This window comes from Simochromis diagramma, unplaced genomic scaffold (assembly GCF_900408965.1).
Source record: "Simochromis diagramma unplaced genomic scaffold, fSimDia1.1 OVJJ01000603.1, whole genome shotgun sequence".
In the NCBI taxonomy this organism is placed as follows: domain Eukaryota; kingdom Metazoa; phylum Chordata; class Actinopteri; order Cichliformes; family Cichlidae; genus Simochromis; species Simochromis diagramma.
The window spans coordinates 2,960,497-2,973,649 of record NW_024387414.1 but is presented as its reverse complement, the minus strand read 5'-3'; the positions used below and the strand labels follow the sequence as shown (position 1 = coordinate 2,973,649).

Here is a 13,153-nt window from a genome sequence, read left to right as displayed (position 1 = left end):
CTGCGTCCTGATTGGCTGTAGACCATTTTCAATCAATCTCGTGCCGTGTCTCCTGTACAGTACAGAATGTGTTCAGCTTGTCAAATTTACATAAATCTTTGCTAGCAGAAGACAACAAACACAACGGTGTCGACGTCAAAGGATTATAAGGCACATTAAGCGAAACAAAACTGTCAGATAATTCAAACTTAAGTCATTCTTCTTGCTTCCTCTACTTCCATACCATTAATAATAATGGATTGGATTTATATAGCGCTTTTCAAGGCACCCAAGGCGCTTTACAATGCCACTATTCATTCACTCTCGCATTCACACACTGGTGGAGGCAGCTACAGTTGTAGCCACAGCTGCCCTGGGGCAGATTGACAGAGGCGAGGCTGCCATATCGCGCCATCGGCCCCTCTGGCCAACACCAGTAGGCGGTAGGGTGAAGTGTCTTGCCCAAGGACACAACAACCAGGACAGAGAGCTCGGGGATCGAACCGGCGACCTTCCGGGTACAGATACGCTTCCCAACCCCCTGAGCCACGGTCGCCCCATTGATTCATTAATGTTGAATTCTCTTGCAGCTGATCTATTCCCATGTTCTGGACCTGAAAACAGGGTTTTTCTATGAAGGTTTGATCTTTGAGAGTGTTTAAACATGTCGATGCCTGTCTAAGAAAAGTGTATAAAGTGTGTAGAGAGGGGTTTTACAGCCTTAAAACATCTATAATAATTGTAAAGAATAAAGTTCCCTACTTCACCTATCGCGGGTTATTTTTAGAGCGTAACACCCGCGATAAACGAGGGACCGCTGTATATAAAAAGTGCAACTTAGAGTGACTTGTTGTGGTTTTCACTCTGTACACTACCACAGTAGACCTGACTGAAGTGCAGACTTTTAGCTTCAACTCAAGTTCATGGCCAGGTGAGGTCTGTTCACTCATTATTTCATGACAAATTAAGGAGATAAATATCTAGAGTTTATTTCAAGTTGAACTTCATATCAGTGATGCACGTGTAGGAGGCCATCATTAGGCTGACAAACCTAAATAAAGCTATCAGAGAGATAGCAAAAAAATGTAGGAGTGTTCAAATCAACAGTCTGATACATTCCTAAAAAGAAGGAGTGCAGGAAACTCAACAACACCAAAAGTCCTCAGATGTACATGGGGATGTACAATAGCTGATAATGGGCCCAAGTCATTTCTTATGAGACTAACAGTCTTAGTCGCTAAAAATTATAATGTCAATTTTGTCATGGTTTAGTTTGAGAAAGTTCAAAGACATCCAGCAATTAATATTGTTAAGAAAATCTGAACCTTTCTGCAATGTGCTATCAGCACATGGTTTTAGACAGAGGTAGAACTGTGTATCATCTGCATAAGAGTGATAGGAAATTTGGTGTTTCTGAAAAATAGAGCCTAATGGGAGCATGTATAAGGAGAATAAGACGGGGCCCAGAATAGAGCCCTGAGGTATTCCACAAGTAAGTGTAGCAGGGGAAGAGTTTTGTTACCCTGCATCACAGAGTATGATCTGCTCTCTAGGTAAGAGGCAAACCATTTTAGAGCAGAACCTTGGATGCCGACACACGTCTTCAAACGGTTTCATAGGATTGTGTGATCAACAGTGCTGCACTCAGGTCTAAAAGAATTAAAACAGTACTTTTCCAGAGTCAGCAGGGTAAAGGTCCTTTCGCACATAAAAATTAGATGTAAAGGATTTGTAAACAGCTGAATTCTGTCATTATTAACATTTTACACAACCTCCTAATTTTTTTTCATCCATGTTGAAAGATCTACCGTGACATCAAACGAACCCTGGTACGTGTTTGACGGCGCTGACAGTAATATTTGTCTAACTTTTCTGCGCCGTGTTAACACCTCAGCCCGGTCCAACACATCGGTGATGATCCAAATCCAGGTTTTTTGCAAAGAATCACTGCTGCAGATTTATGATCTGCTGGAAGCACCGAAGCCAGCAGAGCCCAGACTGTAAGAGCAGCACACATGTTCAAACACATGAAGTGAGAATGAGCAATGTCTAGATTTTTGGTTTCCTGTGAACGACAGAAGAAGAAGGAGTCGGGCTCAGGTGTGTGAGTCTCAAAGCTTTGTCCCTCGAAGCTGTAGCCACATTTCACTTTGTACTTCTGATATTCATCCCTTACGTTAAATTTTTTTTAGCTTTTACACTGCACACATTAAACCGTCTCCTTTTGCATACCAGGGAAACCATATGCTCTGCACTGTGCACTCTTTTTATTTATTTTTGCCAAACAGCTCTTTTGTAAGCTCATTATGACCTCCTCAGTCTGACCTGCAGCTCTATTAAATGGGCCTTTCTCTCCTCTAGGCTGATAAGGTGATTTCGCTTCAGCTCTTAGACTGCTGACAGACTGCTGAGAGCGGACGGTTTGTCCAGTTAGAACTGATTTCCTGCTGATAAATCCAGAGCATGAACTCCTGCATAAATCACCGATGAGGTAACATCAAGGTCGTGTTCAGGTCAGGTTGACCTTGTCCATCCATTCTGCCAGGACTGCAACCCTCTGTGTCATTCCTGCTTTGTTTCCACTAATGAAGGCGATTTAATGAGGACATTAGGCGTTTTAATGAGGAACTAAGACTTTAAATCTATGATCTGATAAACAGAGAGGATCACCCACAGTCTGGCTCAATCTGGACCTCCAAACGTCTGACTGGTGGCCCGAATCCTCACCACTATACAAAGTGAGGGGTCATGTTCAGTTTAAGGGGCAAATAAGGAGACAGCAGCTTGAGACATCACTGCTTCTCATTTACAATGTTTAAAATAATGAGCCGTTAACCACGAGAGACATGTGGAACATCAAACATCCCTGCTTTGTTTCTGTGCACATTCTCTTACATTTGTCTTTGTGCATGACAATAAAATGTATGTGATTACTCAAGCTAATCACCTGATCTTAAAAGTTAAAGAAGTGAAGCACTGTGTAAAACTCTTGAGCCACACTTCACTTCTTTATCTTTTGCTTCCAAGGAGCCAGACCCGTCAACAGTTTGGACACACCTTCTCATTTTGTTTATTTTTGTGTTTATTTTTATTGCTTTCTACATTGTAGATACATACTGAAGATATCAAATATATGAAGCAAGAATTATGTAGCAAAGAAAAAACTGATAAATAACTCTAAATAAGTCTTTTAGATTCCTGAACCACCCTTAGCTTTGTTGACAGCGCTGCAAACCCTTGGCCTTTTTCTCAATGAGCTCCATGATGTAGTCACCTGAAATGGTTCTCACTTCACAGACGCCTTAACACCCACTCACATCCTGGGCCTTTTGACCTCAGTAAATCACACGGCAGGGTGGGACTAGGTTTCACAATGGGTTCACCCGAAACCTTGCCTGATTGTGACCGACACCCATTTTCACACCTTGGCTTGGGTGATTAGGCAGAGGAACAGTGGGGTCCATGATCCTCTTGGAGACACTCCCATAGGGCTTAAAATCTGGGACTCTCCACCAATTGCTTTTAGGACTGAAGGAGCTTCTCAGATGATCCACCACGCAACATCATCTGGAAAAACCTGACAGAAAACAACTTCTTCTTCTTTTTTACCATTTTTCAGTGTTTGGGACAAGGACTCCAAACACAGTGCCAGTGCAGTAAAAGCATTCTTGGATATAAAAACACACAATGGAACATTATCAGTCATGGATTAGCCTCCCCAGAGCCTGAAGCTCAACATTATCGAAGCAGTGTGGGATTATCATGACAGAGAACAGACTAAAATACAGAAGAGCTTTGAATGTCTTTCAACAAGCCTGTAAATCTATTCCTGAATAAGATTTTTTTTAAAATGCTTAACAGAGTTAAGTTTGTGTTGAAGAATAAAGATGGTCATAGAAACCGGACTGCTGCATTTACATTTATATTTGCTCTTTTCAATAAACCACTGCATGTATTTCTTGTATTTCATATCAAAAAGTAAAGATATGAGGTATGAATGTTACCTGGTCCTATGACACTTGCGCACAGGGCTGCGCTTCTACTAACTGCTGTGACTTTATTCAGTCAATTTTATTTTTTATACTTGATGGATTTATTCCTGTGTATCAAGGAGAAAAATGAGGGCAGGTTCCACCGAGATTTGAACTCGGATCGCTGGATTCAGAGTCCAGAGTGCTAACCATTACACCATGGAACCACGTGCTTACATCGTCGGAAATTTCATTATTTAAAAGTCGACCAGACATGACCTCCCCGATATGATTTATGTAAGCTGTTGGGGGAGGATTTTTTCGCTGTACAACGATCCGTTTATTTACATACGAATCGTCTATAGGTTTCATGTTAAAACCTCAAATCTAGCATCGCCTCTGACGTCACATCCCCCGGATTTTGGACGTAAAGGTTGTATATATACAACTGTGAAACGTATTAGTTCCCGGGTCCATCAGCACGGTGGATAAAATCTGACAAAACAAACGAACGAACATGGTTTTGCGACCACACCGGTCACTAATAGTTCGGTCAGTGCTTATTTAATCGTTTTACTGTTTCAGTACAGAAACGTTTATCAGTAAATCCACCACTCGCCACCAGGTGTCAGTGTAACACAGCAGAACAGCTACCTGCAAACAATAAACGGCACAACACAGCCAGCACGGTGTGGAAGGTATCTATTAGTCATCATTTTTCTTCTTCTTTATATTATTATGTTGTTGATCCGTGGAGTATTTTATTTTATTGCAAGTTATTTTTGTCACTTTCTGAGGATGAATTCAACTCCATGTGTTCACTGCTGATTGCACACACGTGATTGCTAAAAACTAGAAGCACTGCTGGATGACTTGTTCTGTGGATGACTTGTGAGTTGGATGTGAAGCGCAGCTCTTGCTAAAATTCTACTGACCTCAGATCAACACTGGTCTCATGTTTCTGTCAGTGAAAACAGGTCGATGTTGTTGCTGTCTGCTGATCATCAGCTGCTGTTTCATCCTGCCAACACGTCGATGCTCCTCAGCTTCAGTTACACAACAATCTAATATCACACACTCTCCTCTGTGGTTATTTAAAGTCTGGCAGCGTGTAGTCTGCAGACTTTACCTGCTTCACCTCCAGCATAGACACCACATGGACAACAAAAGCACCTTACTGGTGATAATCCACGTGTCCTGTTAGTTTTGAGGTATACTTACAGACTCGGTTTGATTTCAGATGAGTACAGTGATTAGAACTGCGACCTCAGAGCAAGATGGTTCTTTGCTCTCAGGTCCTGGTACCTGCTCTCCGTCTGTTCTCCCACAGTCCTGGCACACCTTCACGGGTTTTTCAAGAGGGAAAAAAATCACACTGATAACAAAGAAGTCTTAAGTTGTCTGACCTTGGTGTGAATTTGCTGAGACGTCCACTCCTTTGTGATGTGTTAATGCACAACGGCAAAATGTCAAAACCTCTGCTTTCATAGAGTTGCTCTAATTTATAGATGATCAGCTAAGTGCATTTGATTAGCAGCATCTTAATTCCAATGGAAGCAGTATGTTTGCTTAGTTTTACACATGACTGCATAGAGTCCTGTTAAAACGTGCCTTTTCTCAGGACTGTACTATAAAATAGAAATAAAATCATGTTGTCTCAGCAGGTTGTATTGAAAAACATGATGACAATTTACCCACAAAAATGTTCCTTTGATTTTTTAATGTTTTGTTTTTTAAGTGTTTGAGTTCAAATTAGTTGTTAGTCTGAGGGCATCAGTCAACGATTCAAATTAGAGTGCTACTAAAGTGCTACTACTGCAGCTCCACCTGCTGACACACTAACATTACTGACTTCCTGTTTATTGTTGTTGTGACTCTTCTGACTCAGTATGCTAACCTCACGTTTCTCCACCATCACTGCAGAGAGAGAAACCTCGTTTGGCAAAAATCTACATTTAATCTTTTTGTTATTCTGGTTGAGATTAGCATATGCTGCATAGATCATTACAGACTGGTGTCCTTGCGGGGTGCTCATCCTGCCCTGCGTGCAGTGTGCTGTACCTGTAAATGTCAGGTGTGTCCTGGTGCAGGTTGTGTAATCCAGCAGATGAAGGCTGCTGTGCTGCAGCAGCAGGAACGCCGTGTCTTCACCACAGTTGGCTGCTCATGATAATCAGGACGGATGTGCCTCTGCAGCCTGAACTGAACAGCAGCTGCAGGAGGAGGCGCTTCAGCTTATTCACACCACCCAGAGTTCAAACTCACAGCCAGCTGACTGTACTGTGAAGGAGAGGTGAACTCATCTTGTACCTTCTAGTTTCCCAGTAATTCCAGGCCTCTTAGTACAGACGGATGTCTGAAGCTCCGTCTTTACACATCTATTTCTTATTCCTTGAATCACTACAGCCGACTCTGACCCCACAGTTTACAGGAGACCACTAGCAGCTACGCTAACTGATCTGTAGACTGGATCACGTCTCTAGAGGTCAGAACAGGAGTAGTCATTCCTCTATTGTTAGACGTGACTGGGTACAGATAATGCAAATGATTCCAGCCAGTAATTCCTCTTGGCTGCTTTTCTGCAGTCCTCGTTCAGAATTTTAGGGGAAAAATCTTTTGAAGACGTTTGAGCTGGGTGAACTGGAAGGAAAGTTATATTATAAATAGATTTGTGATGAAATGATTTTTGTGGGGTTTGAATCTTTCGGTGGATTAGCAGAGTATTTAAATCAAAAGTGATAAGTTTGAGATAACGTGTTATCTGCAGGCTCTAAAAGTGTAACGACTGAACGGCCCATCCAAACTGCAGCTCCTCCACCTCCTCCCCCAGCATGGCAGTGCTCCCTGTAACCAACAGCCCAGTGAGAGTCCTACTAGGTGAAACTATGCAGTATTGTAAATCATTTCTCATATAAATTGTGCATTAAGAGAAAGGCTTACAGTGAAAAGTGCTTTGAAGTGTCTTCCTGTAGCAGAGCAAACCTTCAGACCTTCAAAGCTGCAGACCAACAGCATTCCTGGACCTCCTCCTGTTCTTCCTCTAGACACTTGATGGTACAAACCAGTGTTAAGACCTGATGTGTTTAGCTGCAGGATGAGGGACAGCTCGCGCCCTCGCCTGAACCTGGATCGGTTTTCTCAGACAAGAAGCCTCGTGAAGCATCGAGTGACAGAACAACCTTTTATTTGATTCTAGCCATAAAATATTTTGTCTTGAAAGAGTGAAAGCTGTCATATCAAGTTAGTAGGAGGCAGGAAAAAGTTTTATCAAAGCCAGGAGTACAGGTGAGATGACAGAGAGAGCCCTTCCATCAACTGAGCTACAGTTTACTATGATTGTCGTTATGCACCAGAATGCTTCACTAAACCAGATGTACAAATTCACCAGCTAGAAGCAATTTACAACATGCACTTTATGGAGAAAGATTGCATAGCTCCTCACTGTTTTGCCCTTTAAAGATGTGCTTTTAAAAAGAATCCAGTTTTGGATGAGGCCTTTCTGAAAAGCACTAAATTCAGAAAAGCCCTGTTCTGTATCCACTGCGGCGCCGTCCTCACAGATGTTTCTCAGAAAATCGGAAACGTCCACAGGGGAGAAGAAAGTCAGCCCTGTCTAAGCTGAGTTCAAAATCCATCCCAGAGAGAGGCTTCATGCAGTAACCGTATCCCCTCTGGAATGACTGCGTGATCGAGACAGTCCAGGTCTCAGGATCTTTCAGGAAAGAAGACTCCCCGCCGGCAGTAGAAAGGACAGGCACTGAGTCGAGCTGGGTCCGAGGTTCAGGTGGAATCGGGGTCGAAGAGAGACGTCTTTCCTCTGCAGGATCTCAGCTGCCTCATATTCGTATGTGGAAATTGCTGAAGACACAAAGCAAGCAGATGTGGGTGACTTCTAGGACTGACTGAATCATCATTAACTGTTTGAACCTCTCAGGCTGTAACTGGATGAAACTGTGAAATTTAGCCTCGTTGTATCAACTGCAGGATGGTAATGGTGCATCTCAGTTGCTGTCAGGAGTCTGTTTTTACTCTTTAAATTAAAACTCTGACAATTATCTTTGCATGTAATGTTTCATAGGATTCACCTCCAGAGCAGAGCGACTGGAAAACATCCTCATGGAAAACATGCTCACTTTGAGCTGCCTCAAACTACTTTACAATGTCGGGTAAATACCCCACAGTGCTACAGAGAAAACTTCCACAATTAGACGACCCCCTATGAGCAAGCACTTGGTGACAATGGGAAGGAAAAAGTCCCTTTTAACAAGAAGAAAACTCTAGCAGCACCGGGCTCAGGGAGGGCCGGCCGGTTGGGGGTCCGCAGCAGGTGCTGCAGAGTCTGTTGTAAGCAGACATAAATGACAGGACGAGCGTAAATGCTGCTATCTGCACGCCGCACCTTGCAGACGCGCGTTCACGCCGACGTTTATGACAGTCGAGCTGCTCGGCTTTGTGACGTCAGATTAACTGGCCGACCGTAACCAGGGTGACGCGGGAGGTGATGTACCTGCTAGTAAACATAATGGCTTTCCAGCTTTCTCTTTTTACGGTTTAACTGCTTCTGTTGCCATAGTAACACCAACCCTTGAGCCCAGTTTCCAGCTATTATCTCTGAGCGGCGGTCCAGTGTGATGGACAAATTAATGACTGAACTCAATGACTTGATAAATGCACCCTCCTCCTCCTCACTCTACTCTTCTTCCCCTTGTCTCTCCCTTCACCCCTCCTCTGTGCCCGCTGTGCTCGCTGTGGGACACTGTGATGGATTGCCAGCAGTAAAACTCGTGGGTTTTATCTCTGCAGCTTTATGCAGAGCAGCAGAAGACTCAGCAGCCTGAGTGAGAAACACTCACAGCCAGGATCAGGACCTGGATCAGGACCTGGATCAGGACCTGGATCACAACCATCCTCTGTCCTTTCAGGAGACATCCCGCCGGCAGCTTCACGGTGAAGCTTCTCATTGATTTGATGCTGTCCCTTCATGCAGCCCCTCAGTTCAGCCTCAATCGTGAAACAACTGATGTGTGTTGAGCAGCAGATCAAACAAGAACTACAAATATCTTCCAGCGCACAGTAAGACTCATTTAGTAAGTTTGACACCGCTGCATTAGTGGGAGGAACATACTGAGCCGCAGCACAGTCTGTACGGCTGACTGTGAATTAAAAGGCTAAAATAGTGTGTGCCTTTGTGGTGGATGGATGAAAACTGTTGATAACCCTGCAGATCATCGTGTTTTAGTGATACTGCCAGCAGAACAGAAGAAAACTGACCCTAAAGCATATTTTCCTCCACAAAATGCTGCTTCAAGAGCAGAGAGCACAGAGCTGATGTGTTATGTGACATTATTGTGATGAGCTGGCAACAGCACCCCATGACAGCCTGGAGGGGAAATATAAGAAACAGTCAGACAACAGTCTGAGCAGCAAAAAACACTTTGGACCGATTCCAAACACAGAAATTAAGGATTAAAAAACCAATCACATACTTTTCTAACTTCGCGCTGTCACTGTGGAGGTTTGTGGGAGAGGAGCAGCCACGTCTCTGCCTTACTTTAAAAAATGAACACATAACCGAAGAGGTGACGGTACCTCAGAAAGTCAGGAGCCTTGGAGATCATGTTCTCAAAGTCGGCGAATGAGAGCTTGTTGTCTCCGTCGAGGTCGGCCTCCTCGATGGCTTTGTCACACACCAGCGTGACCTCCTCGGGCGTCAGCTCCCCTTTGGTCAGCTTGTTCAGGGTCTTCTCCAGGTCCTCCTTACAGATGAAGTTGTCCCTGTTAAAGTCTGGACCAGATCCCCAACGAGACGACTCAGTACTGAGCTGCCACGAAAACCTGAACTTATTCTACGAATAATCTCCATGTAATCAACAGTAATAACTGCAAATAATGAAATCATTTTGTAAACTATACATTTTCTTAGACTTTATTTAGATTTTTCATATATTATTTTGAGACCATTTAAATCTATTTAGACATTTAATGTTAATTTAGTGACATTTAATTAATATTTAGAAGAATAATGTTTAGACTAATAATAATTCTTTAAATTTTTGGATTATTTTGAATGATAATTCTTTTATTCACATATTTTTGGCCATTTTATTTACATTTAGGAGAGATTTGTGTATATTAACATTTTACTTTCTTTTAATATTTTCAGAAATTATAATAATCATTTTGCAGGAACTAATAATTTTATCTTAATTATATACTTACGAAGTTGAAATAATTAATTAAAATAATCTTTTATATAATCATGCTATTTTTGGTTAAATCGGGAAAACAGCACTTATTCTGAAGCGAGTACTCGCCGAGGCACATTGCTGCCACAGGTGTGTCATCTCAGACCCAACCCGAGCTTCTCCACCTGAAGGCGCACGTTACCGTATATCTTGAAGGCGTAAATGGTCTTGAGCTCTCTGGGTGAAGCTTCGCAGAGGGCAGAAAACATATCGATGAAGTCGCTGAAGCTCAGGTTCCCCTGTCCGTCCTCGGAGAACGTCTCCACGATTCTCTCTCTAAACGGGTTTTCCTGTCAGCACAGACGCAAAACATCACACAGTTGAACATAACAGCCAACAAAAACCGGGATGTGAGACACATTTGTTTTAAAGTCTTGCATCAGCCAGCAGAATTTTGACCTGTACAAACTGTACCTTCAGTTCAGGCATGGTGACGATGAGCGTCATCGGGACTTTGATGTCGGGGTTGTTGGTGTAGTCCAGCGGCACTAAATGTGGCGCCAGCTCACGATATCGAGCGTGTAACCTGCAGCACATTAGAGCAAAGTCAGCAGTTTACACAGGAGTCTAATACGTTCACTTTAATAACACTTTACATTCAGGATCCCAAATTTCAGACTGATGAGAGAAAAGCAACAAGTTTCCATCAGTCAGTCATTATTTTTCTAAACTGTGCAGGTTTAATATGAAGGTCTAACTCTGGGTCATGTGACAGAAAATACAGGAACGGTGAATCAGCCTACGTTACAAGTCATCTTAAAATAAGTTAAAAAAAATCCAGTTTTGATGTTTGAAATCAGCTCAGTTAATCTCACTTCAGTCTATTGAACAGTTTAACCTCATACTATGAAAACAGGTGGAGCTGCAGGTCCTGGAGGTGCATAGGTGTGGGTGGAAATTTTGCACGAATTTTTTTCCCAGCATTTTGGTTTCTTCACAACGTCATGACTACACGAGATCTTTCCAGTGCTGAAAAACTCATTTAAGCTCTGTTTAAAGAATGCAACCCAAATCCACTTTAAACCCACTCTAAGTGTCACAATCTGAAGCTAAGATGTGGTTTTTGTTTGGTACAATTCTTCCTGTAACCTTTTCTGAGCATTAGTAACATCCACTTTGATGTAGAGGAACAGAAATACCATCAGTGGATGTTTGATCTGTTTCTAATTACTTATTGGAGAAAACTTCAAAAAGTGCATTTTGAGTAAACTTTGAAGGGTCGTATCACCATGCAGGACAGGTGTGTGAAGCATATAAAGTGTTTCCTTTTATGCTTCGTTAAAATGAGTCGCTCCAAGCGCGCTGCGTTCAGTGTGAGTTTAGTAGATCCCAGTACAGTAAAGCCAATCATCAAAACCATTGTGTAAACACATCGCGCCTACAATACACAGCAGGAAAAATAGCCGAGCTGCAGTCGTTCCTCTCCCTCAGTGAGTGATGAAGGTGTAGATTCAAAAAGAAAAGAAGACCAGCAGACTTTCGCCGTGCGCCACACTCACCGCAGGATTTCCTTCCGGGTGAAGAAGGTGCAGTCCTGGGAACAAACAGAGAGACGAAGAAAGTGAGTCAGAGCGGCCAGTCCTCAGGGAGGATCTGCTTTCACCATCAGTCAGCATCTTCACCACTACCACCAGCACCATCATCATCATCATCATCCAGTGCAGCAGGATGCAGAGCCAATCAGCAGCAGGAGGCAGATCTGATGTGGTCTGCGTTCTGCTGAGCCATGAAGGCAGACACCTCTCCACCTTTCACGCCTCTCTGAAGGACATCCAGCTGTCCGCCTCCATCCTGCCCCCCCTCACCTGATACGCCTCCAGCTGTTCCTCGGTGAAGGTTGTCTGCTTGTTGCCCATCCTGGACGGCGGATCCTCCCATCACACAGCTGCATCACACTCTGAGCTGGCTTTGCATCCGGCAGCAGGTCTGCGCACAGCCGGGACATCCACTCTCCTGATCCGGGTCTCAGTCTGCGAGCCTGCTGCTGCTGCTGCTGGTGGTCCCAACGCGGAGGAAAACAGGATTGTGACGCCTCAGAGGACAGGAGGAGGAGGTGCAGGCATCACAGTGCTGCTTTCAGCTGCTGCTTGGAAAACCATGAACTGTAAATGCAGGAAGAAATTCTGGAACTACATCATTAGATTAGTCTGTTAGATGACTTTATCAGAATGTTTGTTTATTTTTTGTTTTGTTTATTTTTATGTTAAATAAATTACTTTTTATAACTTTACATCCATCTTTCTTTATTTCAACCACACATTTCTTCGATCTGCTTTCCAGCTTGGGTTCAATCAGCGTAAAAGTTGTAAAAACCCATTTTCTTTTTCAACTGATTTTTCATGTATTGTTTGTTTCTTTTCCTTTTATAATAATAAAGTTATGCTAAAATAAATACAGATATTTATGTTTGCAGATTTTCTTTCTCAAGATGAATGTTAGACTGGCTGTTCTGTGCCATCAGATCCCAGACATCATTTGAACACTAAGCCACAGCTCTGAGCTTAGAGCCACAGGTTCTAAGCTCACAGTAAACAAAGTAAAGTCAATAACAAAAGTGCACGCACACGAGTCTGAGTGTTTTTTTACATGCAGGTCTAGAGATTAAAGCTCTGACAGTGGACATCAAGTGTTGGGTAGAAGCAGGAGCAGTGGCTCTTTCTCAAAATATAAACCTCAGAATCAAAAAACTACTCAGACACCAGGGGGTAAGTAATGTACACAGGTGTATTTTTCAAATGACATAAATCGAATTCTCTTGTTTCACACAAACATACATTTTGTCCAATAAATAAGTAAAGAAATAAAACTAAGTGAGCAACAAAAAAAGATAATATAATATAATAAATAGACATGGCAACCACTAAAAAAAACATCCTAATTACAGCAAATAAAAAAACAAAAAAGAATTTAACAAACTTTTAATATGTTCTAATCACGGTGATGACTGGAGAGTAGCGC

The 13,153-nt window shown here is 42.7% G+C and overlaps 1 protein-coding gene and 1 non-coding gene across 3 annotated transcripts; both read right to left on the bottom strand.

The window, feature by feature from the left end:
* Window positions 1-4,105: 4,105 nt before the first annotated feature.
* trnaq-cug lies at window positions 4,106-4,177 on the bottom strand. Its single transcript has one exon. It is a non-coding gene; the product is annotated as a tRNA-Gln (tRNA).
* Window positions 4,178-7,117: 2,940 nt separating this feature from the next.
* On the bottom strand, window positions 7,118-12,602 carry LOC120721376 (calcium and integrin-binding family member 2-like). Of its 2 annotated transcripts, XM_040011659.1 has the most exons (6): window positions 12,001-12,598; window positions 11,695-11,729; window positions 10,610-10,721; window positions 10,338-10,485; window positions 9,540-9,735; window positions 7,118-7,808 (listed from the first exon to the last, which is right to left on the bottom strand). In XM_040011659.1, the coding sequence occupies exons 1-6, from the start codon at window positions 12,049-12,051 to the stop codon at window positions 7,787-7,789; spliced, it is 564 nt and encodes a 187-aa protein (XP_039867593.1). In that variant the 5' UTR covers window positions 12,052-12,598; the 3' UTR covers window positions 7,118-7,786. The 2 variants fall into 2 exon arrangements, with proteins under 2 accessions (XP_039867593.1, XP_039867592.1); XM_040011658.1 differs by having other exon boundaries at window positions 7,118-9,735; window positions 12,001-12,602.
* Between the last annotated feature and the right edge of the window lie 551 nt (window positions 12,603-13,153).